The following is a 27333-nucleotide window of genomic DNA, read 5'->3' on the forward strand; positions in this document are numbered from 1 at the left end:
GGCATTTCAAACACTCCTCTCTCCTCTTGTTACGGTATATACTCTCCTCACATGTCTGCTGTGCCTCCTTCTATCCATCCATCCATCCATCCCTCTCTCCATCCATCCCTCCATCTCTCTATCCATCATCCCTCCCTCTATCCCTCCATCTCTCTATCCATCCATCCATCCATCTCTCTCTCCATCCATCCCTCCCTCTATCCCTCCATCTCTCTATCCATCCATCCCTCCCTCTATCCCTCTCTCTCTCTATCCATCCATCTATCCAGCTCTCTCTCCATCCATCCCTCCCTCTATCCCTCCCTCTCTCCATCCATCCTTCCCTCTATCCCTCCCTCTCTCTCTCCATCCATCCCTCCCTCTATCCCTCCCTCTATCTCTCCATCCATCCCTCCCTCTATCCCTCCCTCTCTCTATCCATCCATCCCTCCCTCTCTCTATCCATCCATCCCTCCCTCTATCCCTCCATCCTCCATGTGAATGGACATCTCTGTATTCTTCCTGGGCTCAGATCACCATCCAGTGTTGGAGCTGTGGAAACCAATGGGAAAGGACAATAAATACACTAAGGTAAGGTAAGGTAAGGTAAGGTAAGGTAAGGTAAGGTAAGGTAAGGTAAGGTAAGGTAAGGTAAGGTAAGGTAAGGTAAGGTAAGGTAAGGTAAGGTAAGGTAAGGTAAGGTAAGTAGGGAAGGTTAAGTAACGTCAAGTAAATAGTGAAGAGCAGCTTACCGTAAACCTCCTAACTTCTCCGTTATCCACCAAGTGGTGTTCGTGCTCAGGCGTTATGGCGTAGGCCAGTCTCTACAGGAAGACAGCACGGGAATCAGTTACCAAAGAAACTAACTTGTCTTCCTTATACAAGTCATTGTGCATTACCAAGCTGGATATTCATATTTACTGGTGATGTTATAGCTCATCAGCCATATTGCTCACATACCCGAATATATATGTGTCAGTGTCAGTGTTGACATTTCTGTGCATTGATGTGGATAAAAGTGGGCATCACTTTGGTTAAAGGTGTCTGCTAAATCACCAGAGTAGCTGTGATGACGTTGGCCTGTTGGTCAGGTTTATGACGCCCATAAATACCTTCCCCCCTTTCCGCTCTCTCTACTCTACAGAGAGACTCTTGGAAAGCCCTTTGTTAACATAGAGAGAGAGTCTGGTAACATCAAAAAGGTGGGGGGAGAGGAACCATATTTCGGTAATCCAACCAGTTGAAAATATGTGTTGGTACTTAAAGAATATGATACCAGATCAGTTGTCATCCATTCTACCAGACATTCTTCAGAGGACAGGAAGATCTCTGTTGGGCAACACGGCCTTCCATCTACGACCAACCTATTGAAGCACAGCTCAGAGTAAATATTCCTTTTCCAAATGGGCGGTTATTTAGAATGCATAAGATTCTGTATTTACGATAGCATAGCTTTACAAGGTCCGATCAGAGACCAAATTCCTTTGTTCCTCAGTCTTCCCGCGCTTTCATTCAAAACCCAACCCCCTTTCTTTGTGGAACCAGCCATCATATCTGTTCCATCCGCTAGGAACAATTCCTTTATGACATCATTAGTAATCAATGTATGACCCATCCTGTGTATGTGTAATTCTGTGTGATTGTTTAGGTATTTAGTAAATAAGTAATTAAACCAAATTTTGTATTACTAATTCAACTTGTTAGCTAGGGTTCACGAAGATAACCAAGAATTCTACGACTTAGGTCCACAGACGATGCAATCGCCATCACATTGCACACTGCCCTATCCCATCTGGACAAGAGGAATACCTATGTAAGAATGCTGTTCATCGACTACAGCTCAGTATTTAACACCATAGTTCCTCCAAGCTCATCATCAAGCTTGAGACCCTGGGTCTCGACCCCGCCCTGTGCAACTGGGTCCTGGACTTTCTGACGGGCAGCCACCAGGTGGTGAAGGTAGGAAACAACATCTCCACTCCACTGATCCTCAACACTGGGGCCCCACAAGGGTGCATGCTCAGCCCCCTCCTGTACTCCCTGTTCACCCACGACTGCATGGCCATGCACGTCTCCAACTCAATCATCAAGTTTGCAGACATCACTACAGTGGTAGACTTGATTACCACCAACGACGAGACGACCTACAGGGAGGAGGTGAGGGCCCTCGGAGTGTAGTGTCAGGAAAATAACCTCACACTCAATGTCAACAAAACAAAAGAGCTGATTGTGGACTTCAGGAAACAGCAGAGGGAGCACCCCCTATCCACATCGACGGGACAGTAGTGGAGAAGGTGGAAAGTTTTAAGTTCCTTGGTTTACACATCACAAACTGAAATGGTCCACCCACACAGACAGCGTGGTGAAGAAGGCGCAGCAGCTCCTCTTCAACCTCAGGAGGCTGAAAAAAAGTGCCTTGTCACCGAAAACCCTCACTAACTTTTACAGATGCACAATCGAGAGCATCCTGTCGGGCTGTATCACCACCTGATACGGCAACTGCACCGCCCACAACCGCAGGGCTCTCCAGAGGGTGGTGAGGTCTGCACAACACATCACCGGGGGCAAACTACCTGCCCTCCAGGCCACCTTCAACACCCGATGTAACAGGAAGGCAAAAAAGATCATCAAGGACATCAACCACCCGATCCGCTGCCTGTTCACCCCGCTTCCATCCAGAAGGTGAGGTCAGTACAGGTGCATCAAAGCTGGGACCAAGAGACTGAAAAACAGCTTCTATCTCAAGGCCATCAGATTGTTAAACAGCCATCACTAGCACAGAGAGGTGGCTGCCTACCTACAGACTTGATATCATTGGCCACTTTAATAAATGGATCACTAGTAACTTTAGTAATGCTACTTTAAGAATGTTTACATATCTCGCATTACTCATCTCATATGTATCTACTGTATACTGTATCCTTCACTATCTATTCTTTACTATCTATTGCATCTTAGCCACTCTGTCACTGCTCATCCATATATTTTATACTTATATATTCTCATCCCATTCCTTTACTAGATCGTGTGTATTAGGTTTTGATGTGGAATTGTTAGATATTACCTGTTAGATACTGCTGCACTGTCGGACTAGAAGCACAAGCATTTCACTACACTCACAATAACATCTGCTAACCATGTGTATGTGACCAATACAATTTGATTTGATATAAATCAGACTTATATAAACCAGACTTATATAAACCAGACTTATATAAACCAGACTTACATCACATAACTTTCCAGGTAAGGTTCACATCTTGTAGATTGCTCTGTTATGGCTCTATTAAAAATCAGACTTATATAAACCAGACTTATATAAACCAGACTTACATCACAGAACTTCCCAGGTAAGGTGCACATCTGGCAGATGGCTCTGTTATGGCTCTGTTAAACATCAGACTTATATAAACCAGACTTATATAAACCAGACTTATATGAAGCAGACTTACATCACAGAACTTCCCAGGTAAGGTGCACATCTTGTAGATGGCATAGAGAGGCACCATGGTCATGGAGGATATAGCCAAACACCAGCCAATCATGTTGGCCCATATGGGAAACGTGTACGTCCCGTAGTTAGGAGGGTTAAAGGTCGCGAAGCTCACCACCACCATGAACTGGAGAAACAGAGGGTTTGGGGTTAGGACACTTCCTGTTTCAAGTCATAAGGACATTTATGGACTAGCCTCTACTGAAGCTAGCAAACTGTAGTTAGTGCCTAGACCTTGGTGTGCATGAGTGAGAGCTGCATGGACTATTCAACTGGTTCCATTGCACCAGGTAAACTAAAGGTATTTGACATGTTTGACCCAGGTGTTTCTCTCTTTATGAACTCACCAGGAGGAAGCATGGGCTGACAAACTTCCAGCACAGTCTCCAGTACAGGCCTGGTCTCTGTCCGATCATCTCCTCAATGTCATCACTGAAGCGATCCACTCCTGAAGGGAATAGTTCAAACCATAGCAGTTAAAAACGTGTGACGGTTCGTCATTAAAACCAGGGTTGGGGTCAATTCAAATTTCAATTCAATTTGAAAGCTGTCAATTCAGGAAGTATATAGTTTAAAAAAAGACCATCTATTTTCAATGACTTCTCAATAGACTTAAAAGTAAAAGCTATTTATTTCAAACGTTTTTTTTTTCCATTTTTGAAGTTTAAAATCAAATCACTTCCTGAATTGACTACCTTATCATTCGAATTGAACCTTTACCCTGATCAAAACCCTTGAGTAGTCATTCACAGAGCAAAGAGAGGGAAAGGGGAAGTTTATACCACAGCAGACAGGAAGCCTTGAGGATGAACAATAGTTGTCAACAATGTTGCGTTACTTTGTGTTCTCTTGTTTTGAGGAAACGACAGTACATTTGAAATACAAGGATATTAACATTCTGGGTAGCGTGTTTAATACCACCAGCATCAAGTCCCTTTCCTCGTCTAGGTTACTCCTCACTCAACCTTCTCTCTTTGTTCCTTGCCTGGGAGGCACTTCTCAAAGCCCAGGCACAATCCCAATGTGACTGCAGCCTATGGAGAGCAGGCAGCTGTTCCTGTGGAGGGGCACAGGGGGCCACAGCCACCTGTCAGTAGAGATGGAGCCAGGGAAAAGGCCCGGAGAAGCCTGGGGCTAAAGTAGTCCGCCCTCTCAGGCTGAGGCCACCATGGCAGGGCAGCAAGCTGACCACACTGACCCCAGAGCCACAAGGCTGGTTAGACATACACAAACACACGCACGAATGCACACATGTACGACCACACACACACACACACACACACACACACACACACACACACACACACACACACACACACACACACACACACACACACACACACACACACACACACACACACACACACACACATCCCTTCCCGCCCCACACACACAACATATAACGCAACATTTGTTGTGACAAAACCATCAGTGAAGTTGAAAATGTGATGGAAATTTGTTTGTTCAGTACATGGGAATCGAACAGCAAAAGCCTTTTATCTGCAACAAGTCAGAAATCAAATCAAATCACATGTTATTGGTCTCATACACATGGTTAGCAGGTGTTAATGCGAGTGTAGCTAAATGCTTTTGCTTCTAATTCCGACCGTGCAGTAATATCTAACAAGTCATCTAACAATTTCACAACAACTACCTTATACACACAAGTGTAACGGAATGATTAAGAATATGTACATATAAATATATGGATGAGCGATGGCCGAACAGCATAGGCAAGATGCAGTAGATGGTAAAGAGTACAGTTTATACATGTAAGATGAGTAATGTAGGGTATGTAAACATTATATAAAGTGGCATTGTTTAAAGTGGCTAGTGATACATTTATTACATCCAATTTTTTATTATTAAAGTGGCTAGTGATACATTAATTACACCCAATTTTTAATGATTAAAGTGGCTAGAGATTAGTCAGTATGTTGGCAGCTGTCACTCTATCTTCGAACTCCCGATCATAAATAAACCAAGGAGCAGCGTGCATGGAATTCCACATCTTTTAATGAAAATGAAACTCACCAAAACAACAAACAGGAGAAAAACCGAGAACGTGACGTTCTGGGGCTGCTCAAAGGCAGCTACACAAAAACAAGATCCCACAACTAAAGGTGGAAAAAGGGCTGCCTAAGTATGGTTCCTAATCAGAGACAATGATAAACACATAGAAATACAAAATCTAGAATGCCCACCCAAATCACACCCTGACCTAACCAAAATAGAGAAAATAAACGGCAATCTAAGGTCAGGGCGTGACAGCAGCAGCCACCAATGCACTTGCTAATAAACTCGCTCACCAGCGTATACATCAATGTTATTGTCCGATGCTATCCGGAACATATCCCAGTCCACGTGATCGAAGCAATCTTGAAGTGTGGAATCAGATTGGTCAGATCAGCGTTGAACAGACCTGAGCGCAGGCGTTTCCTGTTTTACTTTCTGTCTATAGGCTGGGAGCAACAAAATGGAGCCGTGGTCAGATTTTCCGAAAGGAGGGCGGGACAGGGCTTTGTATGCATCGCGGAAATTAGAGAGGTAATGATCCAGGGTGTTGCCAGCCGGGTAGCGCATTCAATATGCTGATACAATTTAGGGAGCCGAGGAAACAATTTAGGGAGTCGAGGTGTCTGTTTGAGGGAGATATACATGGCTGTGATTATAATCGAAGAGAATTCTCTTGGTAGATAATGCGGTCGGCATTTGATTGTGAGGAATTCTAAGTCAGGTGAACAGAAGGACTTGAGTTCCTGTATGTTGTTATGATCACACCACGTCTCGTTAATCATAAGGCATACACCCCCGCCCTTCTTCTTACCAGAGAGATGTTTGTTTCTGTTGGTGCGATGCGTGAAGAAACCGGTTGGCTGTACTGACTCTGATAACGTATCCCGAGTGAGCCATGTTTCCGTGAAACAGAGAATGTTACAATCTCTGATGTCTCTCTAGAAGGCAACCCTTGCTCGAATTTCATCTACCTTGTTGTCAAGAGACTGGACATTGGCGAGTAGTATACTCGGGAGCGGTGGGCGATGTGTCCGTCTACGGAGCCTGACCAGAAGACCGCTCCATCTTCCCCTTCTGCGGCGCCGTTGTTTTGGGTCGCCTTCTGGGATCCGATCCATTGTCCTGGGTGGTGGACCAAACAGAGGATCCGCTTCGGGAAAGTCGTATTCCTGGTCGTAATGTTGGTGAGTTGACGTTGCTCTTATATCCAATAGTTCCTCCCGGCTGTATGTAATAAAACCTAAGATTTCCTGGGGTAACAGTGTAAGAAATAATACGTAAAAAAACGAAATACTGCATAGTTTCCTAAGAACGCGAAGCGAGGCGGCCATCTCTGTCGGCGCCAAACAAGTCAATTTGATGTAAACACATCTCTGGTGGGAAAATTAGCATATTGTTTTATGCGTATTATGCCGATTTTAGAATATTCGCATGAAAATCTGGCGTCAATTGGATGGAATTATCTTATAAGTGACTTTGTTGGGCTCCACAATCAATTTGAGATACTTTCAGATGATTTGAAAATGATGCTCGGGAAACGCTATTATCGGGTATCCATGACTTGAATGGGATTTGTGACACAAATGCTAAAATGTTAGCATTTGGAAACAGTGTCAGGGAAATAAAACCAAAGTATGGATTGCTGTCATACCTTGTCCATAGACTGTTTTATAGAGATTAGGAAACTAATGTGTAATTTTCTGACATCCAAGTATCATCAGAACCACAATAGACCAACAAAAAGTCAATCTTTACACCACAGACTGGGATGTTGACCTCAGATATTCAATATCAATACACTATTATTTGGCTCTAATATGTCTCTGTCCACTCCAAACACCTAAACACTAAATAGTAATATGGACCATACACTCTGAGTGGCAGATACACACCAGAGACAGGCTTTTTACGTCCCGGTCCTCTGACAGCTAATGAGATGGTGTTGCATGGCGGCACAGCAGAGGAATATCCAGACTGATATCCCATCAGACCCTATCACTGGCCTAATAGGGCATCAGCTTGGCTGGCCATGAAGAGCTAAGAGTCTCCCCTCCTCACCTCTTCCTCCCTCCCTCCTCCTCCCTCCTCACTCCCCCCACTCCCTACTCACCCATCCTCACTCCTCTTCTTCTGTAAAACAAGACAGGAGTCCCCTTCCCCCCCATCCCATCCCATCTCCTCCTTAACCCTCTTCTTCTGTAGAATTAGATAGTAGTCCTCCCATCCCATCTCCTCCTTAACCCTCTTCTTCTGTAGAATTAGATAGTAGTCCTCCATCCCATCTCCTCCTTAACCCTCTTCTTCTGTAGAATTAGATAGTAGTCCTCCCATCCCATCTCCTCCTTAACCCTCTTCTTCTGTAGAATTAGATAGTAGTCCTCCCATCCCATCTCCTCCTTAACCCTCTTCTTCTGTAGAATTAGATAGTAGTCCTCCATCCCATCTCCTCCTTAACCCTCTTCTTCTGTAGAATTAGATAGTAGTCCTCCCATCCCATCTCCTCCTTAACCCTCTTCTTCTGTAGAATTAGATAGTAGTCCTCCCATCCCATCTCCTCCTTAACCCTCTTCTTCTGTAGAATTAGATAGTAGTCCTCCATCCCATCTCCTCCTTAACCCTCTTCTTCTGTAGAATCAGGAAGGAGTCCCTTCTCCTCCCGCTACGCATCCTCCTACTCCCTACACCTCCCCGTATAACAAGGCAGGAGCACCCCCTTCCTGTCACTTTCCTCGTTCCGCTCCTTCCCCCTCCTCCTGCTCCTCCCCTCTTCCTCTCCTCTCCTCTCCTCTCCTCTCCTCTTCCTCTCCCATCCTCCCCCCACCTCCTCTCCCCTCCTCCCCCTCCTCACCGTAGAACCAGGCGATGCCGATGGCCTCAATAAGCACTCCAAAGAGAATGGATGTCCCAGCAGCAAAATGGTCCAGCAGAGTGAACACGTAGATACCACCCTGGAGAGGAGAGAGAAGAGAAGAGAGGAGAGGAGAGGAGAGAGAGGAGAGGAGAGGAGAGGGAGGAGAGGAGAGGAGAGGAGAGGAGAGGAGAGGAGAGGAGAGGAGAGGAGAGGAGAGGAGAGGAGAGGAGAGGAGAGGAGAGGAGAGGAGAGGAGAGGAGAGGAGAGGAGAGGTTCCATTTGATGTCTCATATTAGCCATGTGTCATTCATGCAAATTCCTTAGATGCTTGAGAAATAACTTTACACACACCTTTTTCGTCCACTTACATTAGTGACACAGAACAGTGAGATGAGGAAGGTGGACACAACGATGAAGAGGGTGAAGAGTTCCCGGTGTTTGTGGAGAAACTTGAACTCATCCATCAATCCTGTGATCACTGACTCCATCCCTCCCATCTAAAGACCAGAAACAGAACACAGAACACAGAGCACAGAGCACAGAACATAGAACATAGAACACAGAATCAGAGACCATAGAACATAGAACACCGTAATTTAGCTGAACTTGGTCCTTGCACTTCACCTATAGCAGGACTAGCCAGTCCTGATTCTGCTGGGTCGGACTAAAAGCCTGCACACCTGTTATCTCCCCAGGAGTAGGGTTTGTCACTGCTATCCTGTAGCATGTTGGCACCTCAGAAACTGGAGGTTCATCAGTTCATAGTTTGTTCTATAATGGTGAGCGGTGTACTCACAGCACTGTCGATGCCCAGAGTCAACAACATGATGAAGAAGATAACTGCCCACACTGATGATCCTGGTAATGTTGCAATGGCCTCTGGGTAGATGATGAACACCAGACCAGGACCTGTATGGGACACAACAACACAGATGAATGATTTAGTTATCTAGTGTTAATCAAACAGCTAGATCACATTGACATGACTTTTGTTTAATCATTTGTTTAATCAACAGCGGTGACAATGTCGACCACATGATTGATTTGTGCTGATAAACACATATAGATTTCCAATCAGCCCTGACACCAAGCCCAGAGCAGCTAAACATTTTGATGTAGATAAACAACATTTAATATTGCATGTCAGAAAGACAAGTGGACATGACATCAATTTAGAGATCCCACACACAAATAATGACTGGCTGAAAAATCTATTGGAAATGTCAATACATCTAACTATTTTTTTTATAAAGAACAAAACAATAATTTCAGGTCTCCATCATTATCTGAGAAAAGTGTCCAGAGCATTAAGACTACTGACCGTCTGTGGTCACCTTGTCCAGAGCATTAAGACTACTGACAGTCTGTGGTCACCTTGTCCAGAGCATTAAGACTACTGACCGTCTGTGGTCACCTTGTCCAGAGCATTAAGACTACTGACCGTCTGTGGTCACCTTGTCCAGAGCATTAAGACTACTGACTGTCTGTGGCCACCTTGTCCAGAGCATTAAGACTACTGACCGTCGGTGGCCACCTTGTCCAGAGCATTAAGACTACTGACCGTCTGTGGTCACCTTGTCCAGAGCATTAAGACTACTGACCGTCGGTGGCCACCTTGTCCAGAGCATTAAGACTACTGACTGTCTGTGGCCACCTTGTCCAGAGCATTAAGACTACTGACCGTCGGTGGCCACCTTGTCCAGAGCATTAAGACTACTGACCGTCTGTGGTCACCTTGTCCAGAGCATTAAGACTACTGACCGTCTGTGGTCACCTTGTCCAGAGCATTAAGACTACTGACCGTCTGTGGTCACCTTGTCCAGAGCATTAAGACTACTGACCGTCGGTAGCCACCTTGTCCAGTGGCACGCTGTGTTTATGGGACATGTAACCCAGGAAGGAGAAGATGACGAAGCCAGAGAAGAAGCTGGTGAGGGAGTTGATGGAACTGGTGATTATGGCATCTCTGGAAGAGAGAGTGTAGATAACAAGAACATATTCACATACCTGGTAGATCCAGAACAGACTGGTGTTAAAGACATGGCCAGTAGGTAATACTGTCCTCTATAGAACAGACTGGTGTTAAAGACATGGCCAGTAGGTATTACTGTCCTCTATAGAACAGACTGGTGTTAAAGACATGGCCAGTAGGTATTACTGTCCTCTATAGAACAGACTGGTGTTAAAGACATGGCCAGTAGGTAATACTGTCCTCTATAGAACAGACTGGTGTTAAAGACATGGCCAGTAGGTATTACTGTCCTCTATAGAACAGACTGGTGTTAAAGACATGGCCAGTAGGTAATACTGTCCTCTATAGAACAGACTGGTGTTAAAGACATGGCCAGTAGGTAATACTGTCCTCTATAGAACAGACTGGTGTTAAAGACATGGCCAGTAGGTAATACTGTCCTCTATAGAACAGACTGGTGTTAAAGACATGGCCAGTAGGTATTACTGTCCTCTATAGAACAGACTGGTGTTAAAGACATGGCCAGTAGGTAATACTGTCCTCTATAGAACAGACTGGTGTTAAAGACATGGCCAGTAGGTAATACTGTCCTCTATAGAACAGACTGGTGTTAAAGACATGGCCAGTAGGTAATACTGTCCTCTATAGAACAGACTGGTGTTAAAGACATGGCCAGTAGGTAATACTGTCCTCTATAGAACAGACTGGTGTTAAAGACATGGCCAGTAGGTATTACTGTCCTCTATAGAACAGACTGGTGTTAAAGACATGGCCAGTAGGTAATACTGTCCTCTATAGAACAGACTGGTGTTAAAGACATGGCCAGTAGGTAATACTGTCCTCTATAGAACAGACTGGTGTTAAAGACATGGCCAGTAGGTAATACTGTCCTCTATAGAACAGACTGGTGTTAAAGACATGGCCAGTAGGTAATACTGTCCTCTATAGAACAGACTGGTGTTAAAGACATGGCCAGTAGGTAATACTGTCCTCTATAGAACAGACTGGTGTTAAAGACATGGCCAGTAGGTATTACTGTCCTCTATAGAACAGACTGGTGTTAAAGACATGGCCAGTAGGTAATACTGTCCTCTATAGAACAGACTGGTGTTAAAGACATGGCCAGTAGGTATTACTGTCCTCTATAGAACAGACTGGTGTTAAAGACATGGCCAGTAGGTAATACTGTCCTCTATAGAACAGACTGGTGTTAAAGACATGGCCAGTAGGTAATACTGTCCTCTATAGAACAGACTGGTGTTAAAGACATGGCCAGTAGGTAAGGGGCTTCAAAGGTATTGTAATTCACCAGCTCAGCAGCAGTTTGTCCCCTCTGTCATCCTCTCTATTAGAGACTATCAACACTGAGGCAGCATACCAAATATCACCCTATTCCCTACATAGTGCACTACTTTCAACCAGAGCCCTATGGGTCCTAGTCTAAAGTAGTGCACTATATAGTGAATAGGGTGCTATTTGGGACACGGCCTGGTTTGTTCTGGGCTTCTAGCTTACCTATAGCAGTTGTTGCTGAATTTGTTATAGCTGGAGAACGCTATTAGCACTCCAAACCCGACTCCCAAAGAGAAGCAGATCTGAGTGGCAGCGTCTATCCAGACCTACACAACAAACGGCCGGGGGACAGAGGACAAAAGACACGGGGAGAAAAAGGCTGTTATCAGAGATAATTGCAGGAAACTCGTTCAACAGAAAGATGAAAGACACTTGTGAATACGGGGTAATTTAGCAAATTGTTGCTGCATGCATGTGTCTAATCTAATTCTCAAATTGCTGCTTTGAGTCCTTAGCGGTCGTGCGTTGCTAGTGGAGGGGGGGGGGAAACAGCTGGAGATTCTTACAGCGCCCCTATTAAGGCAAATGATTCATATATACATTTCATCAGTCGGGATTTCATGGATACTGAAATATTAAATTGTTTATAATGAACCTTATATTTTCCTGCACTGAAAGAATACTTGTGGCTTTAAAATACAGCAATAAACATCAGCATAACTCTCTCTCTCTCTCACACACACACACGCACACACACACACACACACACACACACACACACACACACACACACACACACACACACACACACACACACACACACATATACGATATATATATATACTGTATATATATGCAGGTAGCCTAGTGGTTAGAGCGTTGGGCCAGTAACCAAAAGATTGCTCGAACGAATCTCCAAGCTGTCATTCTGTCCCTGAACAAGGCAGTTAACCCACTGTTCCCCTGAACAAGGCAGTTAACCCACTGTTCCCCTGAACAAGGCAGTTAACCCACTCTTCCCCTGAACAAGGCAGTTAACCCACTGTTCCCCTGAACAAGGCAGTTAACCCACTGTTCCCCTGAACAAGGCAGTTAACCCACTGTTCCCCTGAGCAAGGCAGTTAACCCACTGTTCCCCTGAACAAGGCAGTTAACCCACTGTTCCCCTGAACAAGGCAGTTAACCCACTGTTCCCCTGAACAAGGCAGTTAACCCACTGTTCCCCTGAATAAGGCAGTTAACCCACTGTTCCCCCGAACAAGGCAGTTAACCCACTGTTCCCCCGAACAAGGCAGTTAACCCACTGTTCCCCTGAACAAGGCAGTTAACCCACTGTTCCCCTGAACAAGGCAGTTAACCCACTGTTCCCCTGAATAGGGCAGTTAACCCACTGTTCCCCCGAACAAGGCAGTTAACCCACTGTTCCCCTGAACAAGGCAGTTAACCCACTGTTCCCCTGAACAAGGCAGTTAACCCACTCTTCCCCTGAACAAGGCAGTTAACCCACTGTTCCCCTGAACAAGGCAGTTAACCCACTGTTCCCCTGAACAAGGCAGTTAACCCACTGTTCCCCTGAACAAGGCAGTTAACCCACTGTTCCCCTGAACAAGGCAGTTAACCCACTGTTCCCCTGAGACAAGGCAGTTAACCCGCTGTTCCCCTGAACAAGGCAGTTAACCCACTGTTCCCCTGAATAAGGCAGTTAACCCACTGTTCCCCCGAACAAGGCAGTTAACCCACTGTTCCCCTGAACAAGGCAGTTAACCCACTGTTCCCCTGAACAAGGCAGTTAACCCACTGTTCCCCTGAACAAGGCAGTTAACCCACTGTTCCCCCGAACAAGGCAGTTAACCCACTGTTCCCCGGGCGCTGTGGATGTTGATTAAGGCAGCCAGCGCTGTAAGGACTGGACCAGCGCTGTCTGTGAGAGACAAGGACTGGACCAGCGCTGTAATACTAGTGTGTCTGTGAGAGACAAGGACTGGACCAGCACTGTAATACTAGTGTGTCTGTGAGAGACAAGGACTGGACCAGCGCTGTAATACTAGTGTGTCTGTGAGAGACAAGGACTGGACCAGCGCTGTAATACTAGTGTGTCTGTGAGAGACAAGGACTGGACCAGCGCTGTAATACTAGTGTGTCTGTGAGAGACAAGGACTGGACCAGCGCTGTAATACTAGTGTGTCTGTGAGAGACAAGGACTGGACCAGCGCTGTAATACTAGTGTGTCTGTGAGAGACAAGGACTGGACCAGCGCTGTAATACTAGTGTGTCTGTGAGAGACAAGGACTGGACCAGCGCTGTAATACTAGTGTGTCTGTGAGAGACAAGGACTGGACCAGCGCTGTAATACTAGTGTGTCTGTGAGAGACAAGGACTGGACCAGCGCTGTAATACTAGTGTGTCTGTGAGAGACAAGGACTGGACCAGCGCTGTAATACTAGTGTGTCTGTGAGAGACAAGGACTGGACCAGCGCTGTAATACTAGTGTGTCTGTGAGAGACAAGGACTGGACCAGCGCTGTAATACTAGTGTGTCTGTGAGAGACAAGGACTGGACCAGCGCTGTAATACTAGTGTGTCTGTGAGAGACAAGGACTGGACCAGCGCTGTAATACTAGTGTGTCTGTGAGAGACAAGGACTGGACCAGCGCTGTAATACTAGTGTGTCTGTGAGAGACAAGGACTGGACCAGCGCTGTAATACTAGTGTGTCTGTGAGAGACAAGGACTGGACCAGCGCTGTAATACTAGTGTGTCTGTGAAAATCAATAAGGAAACAGACTTTTATCACCTCTGAATACTTCCCTTTGATCTCCCTATTGTCCTCTCTCTCTCTTGTTTTTCTCTCTCTCTTTCTCTCCCTCTCTTTCTCTCTCTCTCTCTCTCTCTCTCTCTCTCTCTCTCTGTCTCTCAGTCTCCCAATCTTTCTCTTCTTTCTCTCTCTCTCTCTCTCTCTCTCTCTCTCTCTCTCTCTCTCTCTCTCTCTCTCTCTCTCTCTCTCTCTCTCTTCTCTCTCTCTCTCTCTCTCTCTCTCTCTCTCTCTCTCTCTCTCATTCTCTGTCTCTCAGTCTCCCAATCTTTCTCTTTCTCTCACTCCTTCCTGTCCCCCCTATCTCTCTGTCTCTCCCCCCTCTCCCCCAGTCTTACCTGAGGCTCACAGAGTCGTAGGAAGTCGACGCTGAGGTAGGCCTTAATGCCATCCATGGCTCCAGGGAGGGTGACACCACGCAGCAGCAGGACAGTCAGGACCACGTAGGGCATGGTGGCTGTGATCCACACCACCTGCACAGGAACACATGGACTCAACAACCTGGCCCACTCTGTTCTATACACATGGACTCAACAACCTGGCCCATCTCTGTTCTGTTCTATACACATGGACTCAACAACCTGGCCCATCTCTGTTCTGTTCTATACACATGGACTCAACAACCTGGCCCATCTCTGTTCTGTTCTATACACATGGACTCAACAACCTGGCCCATCTCTGTTCTGTTCTATACACATGGACTCAACAACCTGGCCCACTCTGTTCTGTTCTATACACATGGACTCATAACCTGGCCCATCTCTGTTCTGTTCTACACACATGGACTCAACAACCTGGCCCACTCTATTATGTTCTAGGCCAGGACTTAATACCCTGCTCATAAAGCTACAGGTAGTGGCCCTGTTCTGGTGTTCTGTTCTGCTCACTGGGCCAGGCCAGAGCTTTAATATCCAGAACGAGTGGACATTTTATGACAAACGAACCACATTTGAGACAGATGTACATTTATGTACCCTGAAACATTTACATATGGAGCCATCACAGATTTGGATGCTGAGGACCGTGGCAGCCATCTTACAAAATGTCAGTCAACAGTGACACAATTTCACTATTTTTAGATAAAAGTACTACATTTCAGCAAAGAGATATATTTATGTACACTTAAAATAGGTTGATATGGAGCCACTACAGATTCAGAGGGCCACCTACCTTCCCTGAGGTCTTGACCCCCTTCCAGAGGCTGAAGTACAGAACCACGATGACCACAGCTAGACAGGATGTCAGCTGCCAACGAGGCAGTCCCAGGTCAGCTATACCCTCACTGTCCTGTAGGTGGAGCACCCCACGCCTGGAACATAACAGTTATAACAGGTTATAACAATTAATCAACTAACAGCTAGGTAACTAACAGACCCAGGTCAGCTATACCCTCACTGTCCTGTAGGTGGAGCACCCCACGCCTGGAACATAACAGTTATAACAGGTTATAACAACTAATCAACTAACAGCTAGGTAACTAACAGACCCAGGTCAGCTATACCCTCACTGTCCTGTAGGTGGGGCACCCCACGCCTGGAACATAACAGTTATAACAGGTTATAACAACTAATCAACTAACAGCTAGGTAACTAACAGACCCAGGTCAGCTATACCCTCACTGTCCTGTAGGTGGGGCACCCCACGCCTGGAACATAACAGTTATAACAGGTTATAACAACTAATCAACTAACAGCTAGGTAACTAACAGACCCAGGTCAGCTATACCCTCACTGTCCTGTAGGTGGAGCACCCCACACCTGGAACATAACAGTTATAACAGGTTATAACAACTAATCAAGTAACAGCTAGGTAACTAACAGACCCAGGTCAACTATACCCTCACTGTCCTGTAGGTGGAGCACCCCACACCTGGAACATAACAGTTATAACAGGTTATAACAATTAATAAACTAACAGCTAGGTAACTAACAGACCCAGGTCAGCTATACCCTCACTGTCCTGTAGGTGGAGCACCCCACGCCTGGAACATAACAGTTATAACAGGTTATAACAACTAACAACCTACAACTAAAAACACAGCACACTGTTACCAATGACTAACCACAACAACTAACTAACAACCTATAACTAACAACACATCATACTAAGTGGAGAAATACTGCAGTAACTATCAACTAAGAATGAAGAGAAGAGAAGAAGTAGAAGAAGAGGTAGAAGTAGAAGAAGTAGAATAATAGGAAAAGGAGAAGAAGTAGAAGAAGTAGAAGTAGTAGAAGTAGAAGAAGTAGTAGAAGTAGAAGAAGAAGAAGAAGTAGTAGAAGTAGAAGAAGAAGTAGTAGTAGTAGAAGAAGAAGAAGAAGTAGTAGTAGAAGAAGAAGTAGTAGAAGTAGAAGAAGAAGAAGAAGAAGTAGTAGAAGAAGAAGAAGAAGTAGTAGAAGTAGTAGTAGAAGAAGAAGAAGAAGTAGTAGAAGTAGAAGAAGTAGTAGAAGTAGAACAAGAAGAAGAAGTAGAAGAAGTAGAAGAAGAAGAAGTAGTAGTAGAAGAAGAAGAAGAAGAAGTAGTAGAAGTAGAAGAAGTAGTAGAAGTAGAACAAGAAGAAGAAGTAGAAGAAGTAGAAGAAGAAGAAGAAGTAGTAGTAGTAGTAGAAGAAGAAGAAGAAGTAGTAGAAGTAGAAGAAGTAGTAGAAGTAGAAGAAGAAGAAGTAGTAGTAGAAGAAGAAGAAGAAGAAGAAGTAGTAGTAGAAGTAGAAGAAGAAGAAGAAGAAGTAGTAGAAGAAGAAGAAGAAGTAGTAGCAGTAGAAGAAGAAGAAGAAGAAGTAGTAGAAGTAGAAGAAGAAGAAGAAGAAGTAGTAGAAGTAGAAGAAGAAGAAGAAGAAGTAGTAGAAGTAGTAGAAGAAGAAGAAGAAGTAGTAGAAGTAGAAGAAGAAGAAGTAGTAGTAGAAGAAGAAGAAGAAGAAGTAGTAGAAGTAGAAGAAGAAGTAGTAGTAGTAGAAGAAGAAGAAGAAGAAGTAGTAGAAGTAGAAGAAGAAGTAGTAGTAGTAGAAGAAGAAGAAGAAGAAGAAGTAGTAGAAGTAGAAGAAGAAGTAGTAGAAGTAGTAGAAGAAGAAGAAGAAGTAGTAGAAGTAGAAGAAGAAGTAGTAGTAGAAGAAGAAGAAGAAGAAGTAGTAGAAGTAGAAGAAGAAGTAGTAGTAGTAGAAGAAGAAGAAGAAGAAGTAGTAGAAGTAGAAGAAGAAGAAGAAGAAGTAGTAGAAGTAGTAGAAGTAGAAGAAGAAGTAGTAGAAGAAGAAGAAGAAGTAGTAGCAGTAGAAGAAGAAGAAGAAGAAGTAGTAGAAGTAGAAGAAGAAGAAGAAGAAGTAGTAGAAGTAGAAGAAGAAGAAGAAGAAGTAGTAGAAGTAGTAGAAGAAGAAGAAGAAGTAGTAGAAGTAGAAGAAGAAGAAGAAGTAGTAGTAGAAGAAGAAGAAGAAGAAGTAGTAGAAGTAGAAGAAGAAGTAGTAGTAGTAGAAGAAGAAGAAGAAGAAGTAGTAGAAGTAGAAGAAGAAGTAGTAGTAGTAGAAGAAGAAGAAGAAGAAGAAGTAGTAGAAGTAGAAGAAGAAGTAGTAGAAGTAGTAGAAGAAGAAGAAGAAGTAGTAGAAGTAGAAGAAGAAGTAGTAGTAGAAGAAGAAGAAGAAGAAGTAGTAGAAGTAGAAGAAGAAGTAGTAGTAGTAGAAGTAGAAGAAGTAGTAGTAGTAGTAGAAGAAGAAGAAGTAGTAGTAGAAGAAGAAGAAGTAGTAGAAGTAGAAGAAGTAGTAGAAGTAGAAGAAGTAGTAGTAGTAGTAGAAGAAGAAGAAGTAGTAGAAGTAGAAGAAGTAGTAGAAGTAGAAGAAGTAGTAGTAGTAGTAGAAGAAGAAGAAGTAGTAGTAGTAGAAGAAGAAGAAGAAGAAGTAGTAGAAGTAAAAGAAGAAGAAGAAGAAGAGGATACCTTTGTGTCAACTGAATGGCCTTGACTCAGACTAGATGAAATTGCTCCCAGGTGGAGATAAAGATAGTGACTGCCTGTCTGTCCATGACTCCATGACAGGCCTGAATTGTCAAAACAAACCGCCTTTGCTAAAAATATGAGACACCTGTTAATCTAACAAGAACACTGGATACAGTGTCTCCATGGACGACCAGGAGTATGAAGACATGGATACAGTATCTCCATGGACGACCAGGAGTATGAAGACATGGATACAGTATCTCCATGGACGACCAGGAGTATAGACACATGGATACAGTATCTCCATGGACGACCAGGAGTATGAAGACATGGATACAGTATCTCCATGGACGACCAGGAGTATAGACACATGGATACAGTATCTCCATGGACGACCAGGAGTATAGACACATGGATACAGTATCTCCATGGACGACCAGGAGTATGAAGACATGGATACAGTATCTCCATGGACGACCAGGAGAATGAAGACATGGATACAGTATCTCCATGGACGACCAGGAGAATGAAGACATGGATACAGTATCTCCATGGACGACCAGGAGAATGAAGACATGGATACAGTATCTCCATGGACGACCAGGAGTATGAAGACATGGATACAGTATCTCCATGGACGACCAGGAGAATGAAGACATGGATACAGTATCTCCATGGACGACCAGGAGAATGAAGACATGGATACAGAATCTCCATGGACGACCAGGAGTATGAAGACATGGATACAGTATCTCCATGGACGACCAGGAGAATGAAGACATGGATACAGTATCTCCATGGACGACCAGGAGAATGAAGACATGGATACAGTATCTCCATGGACGACCAGGAGTATAGACACATGGATACAGTATCTCCATGGACGACCAGGAGTATAGACACATGGATACAGTATCTCCATGGACGACCAGGAGTATAGACACATGGATACAGTATCTCCATGGACGACCAGGAGAATGAAGACATGGATACAGTATCTCCATGGACAACCAGGAGTATGAAGACATGGATACAGAATCTCCATGGACGACCAGGAGAATGAAGACATGGATACAGTATCTCCATGGACGACCAGGAGTATGAAGACATGGATACAGTATCTCCATGGACGACCAGGAGAATGAAGACATGGATACAGTATCTCCATGGACGACCAGGAGAATGAAGACATGGATACAGTATCTCCATGGACGACCAGGAGTATGAAGACATGGATACAGTATCTCCATGGACGACCAGGAGTATGAAGACATGGATACAGTATCTCCATGGACGACCAGGAGAATGAAGGTATGGATACACATAGACCAGGATGTGAACCTCTGGCTCTCTCAGGCACAATGTCTTCTGGGTCCAGGTTTCAAATAAAGTCTGATTATGAATGTGCACATTTGTGTAATTTAATGCCAAAGAGAGAAAAAGGTGAAGCTGGTCCCTCTCAAAATGCCCATACTTGACATGAACAAAGCAACAATACTTTAAGAAAGAAGTCAACAGTCTCTGTTCAGACTTGGATCTAGAGACGAAACACAAGACTCACTCAAAGTACTCGGCTGCGGGGGTGGACTTGTGTGTGTCGTTGAGGGAGTTGTTGAAGGCCCAGAGGTCCGAGCAGTTGGGGCTGTTCCAGGTGTTGTTGCAGTGGACCCAGGGTAGCTCCCCGGTGAAGGAAGAGAACAGGTAGAACAGGGCCCAGGCTATAATCACGTTGTAGTAGAAGCCCACATACAGACTGATCAGGATCACTGTGAAACCAACACCTGGGGAAAAGGCGAAAGGTGAAAGGTCATAGTTCAAGATCACAATGGTTTAGAATACAGGCTCAGACTATAGCAGAGGTAGACAGAAAACACAAAACAGGGCAAAATATCACAGTAAATAATTGATATCAGCTGGAAGTATCACAAAGGCCAAAGGTCATATCTGCTCCTGGATACCTCAAATAAAACCACCTACTTTGAACGTCAACACTCTAAATTCTTACATATTTACATAATACTTCACAAGTAAACTAGGCAGAAGACTTGATAACACAGAATTTAAAGAGCGCTTAAAAAAATAACAAGACAAACTTTCTAAAGGTTGGCCTCTGCGGTCTCCTCTCTACGCTTTATTTATCCCCAGATCTGCCCTTTCTGAGCATTTAGCACCGTGTCCACGCTCTACTGTTCACTTTCATCATAACCTTTAGGACTAACTGGTGTCCATCTCTTTCATTCTGATGGCGATATGATGTCCTGGCTCTTTTTCATCTAGAAGAAGTGATATTTATTGAGGCAGAATCATTAGCATCACCAGTGATCATGTCGTCTTTTCAAAACATTGATCGTTAGGAAAAATAAATATGTGGATCAGATGTAATTGCAGCGATTCCCTGTTGAGTGACAGCTGCTATTCTCTCTGTCTCAGCTAGGGGGCTGGGTGCATGTGAGACTGCTGATTAAAACGTTAACATCCAATACTGACACTCAGTCAGGGACACTAAGATAGAGACAGATAGACTGGCGGATGGATGAAAGGATAGATGGCTGGATGGCTGGATGGATGGATGGCTGGGTGGGTGGCTGGATGGATGGATGGATGGATGGATGGATGGATGGATGGATGGCTGGATGGATGGGTGGTTGGCTGGATGGCTGGATGGCTGGCTGGGTGGGTGGTTGGCTGGATGAATGGCTGGATGGATGGATGGCTGGGTGGGTGGTTGGCTGGATGAATGGCTGGATGGATGGATGGCTGGGTGGGTGGTTGGGTGGGTGGCTGGGTGGTTGGCTGGGTGAGTGGGTGGATGGGTGGCTGGATGGATGGCTGGGTGGTTGGGCGGGTGGGTGGGTGGGTGGGTGGGTGGTTGGATGGATGGAAAGACCGGCTGCCTTCAAACTTGGTTTGATGTTATCATCTATGCATAGCCACTAATAACTATACCTACATGTACATATTACCTCAACTAACCGGTGCCCCCACACATTGACTCTGTACCGGTACCCCCTGTATATAGCCTCCACATTGACTCTGTACCAGTACCCCCTGTATATAGCCTCCACATTGACTCTGTACCGGTACCCCCTATATAAAGCCTCCACATTGACTCTGTACTGGTACCCCCCTGTATATAGTCTCCACATTGACTCTGTACCGGTACCCCCTGTATATAGTCTCCACATTGACTCTGTACCAGTACCCCCTGTATATAGCCTCCACATTGACTCTGCCGTAACACCCTGTATATAGCCTCCACATTGACTCTGTACCGGTACCCCCTGTATATAGTCTCGCTATTGTTATTTACTGCTGCTCTTTAATTACTTGTTTTATTTCTTATTCTTATCCGTATTTCTTTTAACTGCATTGTTGGTTAGGGACTCGTAAGTAAGCATTTCACTGTGAGGTCTACTACACCTGTTGTATTCAGCATTTCTCTGTAAGGTCTACTACACCTGTTGTATTCAGCATTTCTCTGTAAGGTCTACTACACCTGTTGTATTCAGCATTTCTCTGTAAGGTCTACTACACCTGTTGTATTCAGCATTTCACTGTAAGGTCTACTACACCTGTTGTATTCAGCATTTCTCTGTAAGGTCTACTACACCTGTTGTATTCAGCATTTCTCTGTAAGGTCTACTACACCTGTTGTATTCAGCATTTCACTGTAAGGTCTACTACACCTGTTGTATTCAGCATTTCACTGTAAGGTCTACAACATCTGTTGTATTCAGCATTTCACTGTAAGGTCTACTACACCTGTTGTATTCAGCATTTCACTGTAAGGTCTACTACACCTGTTGTATTCAGCATTTCACTGTAAGGTCTACTACACCTGTTGTATTCAGCATTTCACTGTAAGGTCTACACCTGTTGTATTCAGCATTTCTCTGTAAGGTCTACTACACCTGTTGTATTCAGCATTTCTCTGTAAGGTCTACTACACCTGTTGTATTCAGCATTTCACTGTAAGGTCTACTACACCTGTTGTATTCAGCATTTCACTGTAAGGTCTACAACACCTGTTGTATTCAGCATTTCACTGTAAGGTCTACTACACCTGTTGTATTCAGCATTTCACTGTAAGGTCTACTACACCTGTTGTATTCAGCATTTCACTGTAAGGTCTACTACACCTGTTGTATTGGGCATTTCACTGTAAGGTCTACACCTGTTGTATTCGGGCGCATGTGACTAATAAAATTTGTTTTGATTTGATTAAAAACAGAAACACCATTGAAACAAGGACTTTACCTCACTACGTTACACTGAAACCTTTAAGTGGAGAGACTATGAAACCTCCCCCAGACAGTAAACACATTAAATAGTGACAGGTCAACAACAGCAGATCAATGTCCAGAGCACCGCCTGCAGCACCGTGGTTATGATGGAGGAGGGGGGTCCAGAGCACCGTCTGCAGCACCGTGGTTATGATGGAGGAGGGAGGGGGGTCCAGAGCACCGTCTGCAGCACCGTGGTTATGATGGGGGGGTCCAGAGCACCGCCTGCAGCACCGTGGTTATGATGGAGGAGGAGGGGGTCCAGAGCACCGTCTGCAGCACCGTGGTTATGATGGAGGAGGGGGGGTGGTCCAGAGCACCGTCTGCAGCACCGTGGTTATGATGGAGGAGGGGGGTCCAGAGCACCGTCTGCAGCACCGTGGTTATGATGGAGGAGGGAGGGGTCCAGAGCACCGTCTGCAGCACCGTGGTTATGATGGAGGGGGGGGTCCAGAGCACCGCCTGCAGCACCGTGGTTATGATGGAGGAGGGGGGGTCCAGAGCACCATCTGCAGCACCGTGGTTATGATGGAGGAGGGGGGGGTCCAGAGCACCGTCTGCAGCACCGTGGTTATGATGGAGGAGGGGGGTCCAGAGCACCATCTGCAGCACCGTGGTTATGATGGAGGAGGGGTCCAGAGCACCGCCTGCAGCACCGTGGTTATGATGGAGGAGGGGGTCCAGAGCACCGTCTGCAGCACCGTGGTTATGATGGAGGAGGGGGTTCCAGAGCACCGTCTGCAGCACCGTGGTTATGATGGAGGAGGGGGGGTCCAGAGCACCGTCTGCAGCACCGTGGTTATGATGGCGGGGGTGGGGTCCAGAGCACCGTCTGCAGCACCGTGGTTATGATGGAGGAGGGGGGTCCAGAGCACCGTCTGCAGCACCGTGGTTATGATGGAGGAGGGGGGGTCCAGATTACCGTCTGCAGCACCGTGGTTATGATGGAGGGGGGGGGTCCAGATTACCGTCTGCAGCACCGTGGTTATGATGGGGGGGGTCCAGAGCACCGTCTGCAGCACCGCGGTTATGATGGAGGAGGGGGGTCCAGAGCACCGCCTGCAGCACCGTGGTTATGATGTAGGAGGGGGGGTCCAGAGCACCATCTGCAGCACCGTGGTTATGATGGAGGAGGAGGGGGTCCAGAGCACCGTCTGCAGCACCGTGGTTATGATGGAGGAGGGGGGGGGTCCAGAGCACCGTCTGCAGCACCGTGGTTATGATGGAGGAGGGGTCCAGAGCACCGCCTGCAGCACCGTGGTTATGATGGAGGAGGGGGTCCAGAGCACCGTCTGCAGCACCGTGGTTATGATGGAGGAGGGGGGTTCCAGAGCACCGTCTGCAGCACCGTGGTTATGATGGAGGAGGGGGGGTCCAGAGCACCATCTGCAGCACCGTGGTTATGATGGAGGAGGAGGGGGTCCAGAGCACCGTCTGCAGCACCGTGGTTATGATGGAGGAGGGGGGGTCCAGAGCACCGTCTGCAGCACCGTGGTTATGATGGAGGAGGGGTCCAGAGCACCGCCTGCAGCACCGTGGTTATGATGGAGGAGGGGGTCCAGAGCACCGTCTGCAGCACCGTGGTTATGATGGAGGAGGGGGGTTCCAGAGCACCGTCTGCAGCACCGTGGTTATGATGGAGGAGGGGGGGTCCAGAGCACCGTCTGCAGCACCGTGGTTATGATGGCGGGGTGGGGTCCAGAGCACCGTCTGCAGCACCGTGGTTATGATGGAGGAGGGGGTCCAGAGCACCGTCTGCAGCACCGTGGTTATGATGGAGGAGGGGGGTCCAGATTACCGTCTGCAGCAACGTGGTTATGATGGAGGGGGGGGTCCAGATTACCGTCTGCAGCACCGTGGTTATGATGGAGGGGGGGGTCCAGAGCACCGTCTGCAGCACCGTGGTTATGATGGAGGAGGGGGGGTCCAGAGCACCGTCTGCAGCACCGTGGTTATGATGGAGGGGGGGTCCAGAGCACCGTCTGCAGCACCGTGGTTATGATGGGGGGGGGTCCAGAGCACCGTCTGCAGCACCGTGGTTATGATGGAGGGTCCAGAGCACCGTCTGCAGCACCGTGGTTATGATGGAGGGGGGGGTCCAGAGCACCGCCTGCAGCACCGTGGTTATGATGGAGGAGTGGGGGGTCCAGAGCACCATCTGCAGCACCGTGGTTATGATGGAGGGGGGTCCAGAGCACCGTCTGCAGCACCGTGGTTATGATGGAGGAGGGGGGGTCCAGAGCACCGTCTGCAGCACCGTGGTTATGATGGAGGAGGGGGGGTCCAGAGCACCGCCTGCAGCACCGTGGTTATGATGGAGGGGGGGGTCCAGAGCACCGCCTGCAGCACCGTGGTTATGATGGAGGAGGGGCGTCCAGAGCACCGTCTGCAGCACCGTGGTTATGATGGAGGGGTGGTCCAGAGCACCGTCTGCAGCACCGTGGTTATGATGGAGGGGGGGTGTCCAGAGCACCGCCTGCAGCACCGTGGTTATGATGGAGGAGGGGGGTCCAGAGCACCGCCTGCAGCACCGTGGTTATGATGGGGGGGGGTCCAGAGCACCGCCTGCAGCACTGTGGTTATGATGGGTGGGGGGTGTTAGAATGTGACAGAGAAGGTCACATTTCTTCTTTTGACACTTGTCATGTTAATTGGATGGTTTCCGCTCACCGGAGTGTTTATCGATGTGTTGGAAAGTACGGGAAGATTGGCCCAAAATGGGTTTATCACCAAAGACAGAGAGACTCTAAAAGCCAATTTTCAGTCTTCCATCTGACTGGCGTTGTTTGGGTATAAACAATGGTAGTTATCTTAACACACACACACACACACACACACACACACACACACACACACACACACACACACACACACACACACACACACACACACACACACACACACACACACACACACACACACACACACACACACACACTCTCTCTCTCTCTGTCTCTCTCTCCTACCTTTGAATATGGGGCAGATCTTCCAGACGCCAGCAGCGCCCTCTCTGTTGTATTGTCCCAGAGCCAGTTCCATATAGAACAGAGGCATGCCTGCTATCACCATGAAGAACAGGTAGGGCACCAGGAACGCTCCTACAGGGAATAGAGAGACATAAGGCTACATTAAGGCTTCATAACACATACAGTACATAGCATATTCATAACAATACAACATTCTATCACCATAAAGAACAGGTAGGGCACCAGGAACGCTCCTACAGGGAATAGAGAGACATAAGGCTACATTAAGGCTTCATAACACATACAGTACATAGCATATTCATAACAATACAACATTCTATCACCATGAAGAACAGGTAGGGCACCAGGAACGCTCCTACAGGGGACAGAGACACAGGACAGGATGACATGACATAGTACATACATAATGCCTTCATAACACATTCATAGCCTATACATAGCGGTATCACCATGAAGAACAGGTAGGGCACCAGGAACGCTCATATAGAGGACAGAGAGAGTACCTACATAATGGCTTTATAACACAGTCATAACCTATACATAAGCAATTCATAAGCATGTCTGCTATCTGCATGAAGAACTGGTAGGGCACCAGGAACGCTCCTATACGGCACAGGGCTTCATAAGGCGCATAAGGGCTTCATAACACAGGCATAACCATACTTAGAGCATTGATAGGAACAGGTAGGGGACCAGGAAAGCTTATTTTGAAGGCAGAGGGACAGGACAGGATGAATGACATAGTCTTGCCCGGCCATCCTTTCCATTCTGATCTAGTTGAGCCTGAGAGTCTGAGGCTAGACATGACAATACATGACAATAACGGTAGGGACATCTTATTTAAATGGAACCTACTTAAGGGCTTCATTAAACATTCATTACCATGCATAGCACATTCATATGCATGTATGATGAAATTGAATTGAAATTGAATTGAACCAACATCCTGCAAAATAATGAAAATGCAAGAACAAAATGCTATACTGTTATTTGACCAACTCAGTTAGCGTTCTGTGTTAAACAACCGTAATAGGTGGAACTAATTGTTGTAGACAATCAGCAGTTTGATCAGCTGGGGAGATCTCTTTAATCTTTAAAGGGTAAGGTCTCACACACCCCATCATCCCTACCGCCTGCTCAAACACACATAGATAAGGATTCATCATCCTCTCTCTCTCTCTCTCTCTCTCTCTCTCTGTCTCTCTCTCTCTCTCTCTCTCTCTCTGTCTCTCTCTCTCTCTCTCTCTCTCTGTGTCTCCCTGTCTCTCTGTCTCTCTCTCTGTCTCCCTGTCTCTCTGTCTCTCTCTCTGTCTCTCTCTCTCTCTCTCTCTCCCTCTCTCTCTCTCTCTCTCTCTCTCTCTCTCTCTCTCTCTCTCTCTCTCTCTTCTCAATTCAATTCAATTCAAGGGGCTTTATTGGCATGGGAAACATATGTTTACATTGTCAAAGCAAGTGAAATGGATAAATAAAAGTCAAATAAACAATAAAAATGAACAGTAAACATTACACTCACAAAAGTTCCAAAACAATAAAGACATTTCAAATGTCATATTATGTATATATACAGTGTTGTAACGATGTGCAAATGGTTAAAGTACAAAAGGGAAAATAAATAAACATAAATATGGGTTGTATTTACAATGGTGTTTGTTCTTCACTGGTTGACCTTTTCTTGTGGCAACAGGTCACAAATCTTGCTGCTGTGATGTCACACTGTGGTATTTCACCCAG

The 27333-nt window shown here is 46.0% G+C and overlaps 1 protein-coding gene across 1 annotated transcript; it reads right to left on the reverse strand.

Annotated features, from left to right (window-relative positions):
* Nucleotides 1-397: 397 nt before the first annotated feature.
* On the reverse strand, nucleotides 398-25957 carry LOC106573237 (sodium-dependent dopamine transporter; the record flags this gene model as incomplete). Its single annotated transcript, XM_045712746.1, has 14 exons — nucleotides 398-531; nucleotides 732-803; nucleotides 3432-3599; nucleotides 3820-3920; nucleotides 8337-8436; nucleotides 8708-8836; nucleotides 9136-9248; nucleotides 10181-10305; nucleotides 11827-11930; nucleotides 14753-14887; nucleotides 15585-15723; nucleotides 19894-20113; nucleotides 25582-25738; nucleotides 25926-25957. Coding segments are annotated over 14 exons (1619 nt in total), but the record flags the coding sequence as incomplete, so codon positions are not given.
* Nucleotides 25958-27333: the final 1376 nt, after the last annotated feature.

This window comes from Salmo salar, unplaced genomic scaffold, assembly GCF_905237065.1.
Source record: "Salmo salar unplaced genomic scaffold, Ssal_v3.1, whole genome shotgun sequence".
NCBI classification, from domain to species: domain Eukaryota; kingdom Metazoa; phylum Chordata; class Actinopteri; order Salmoniformes; family Salmonidae; genus Salmo; species Salmo salar.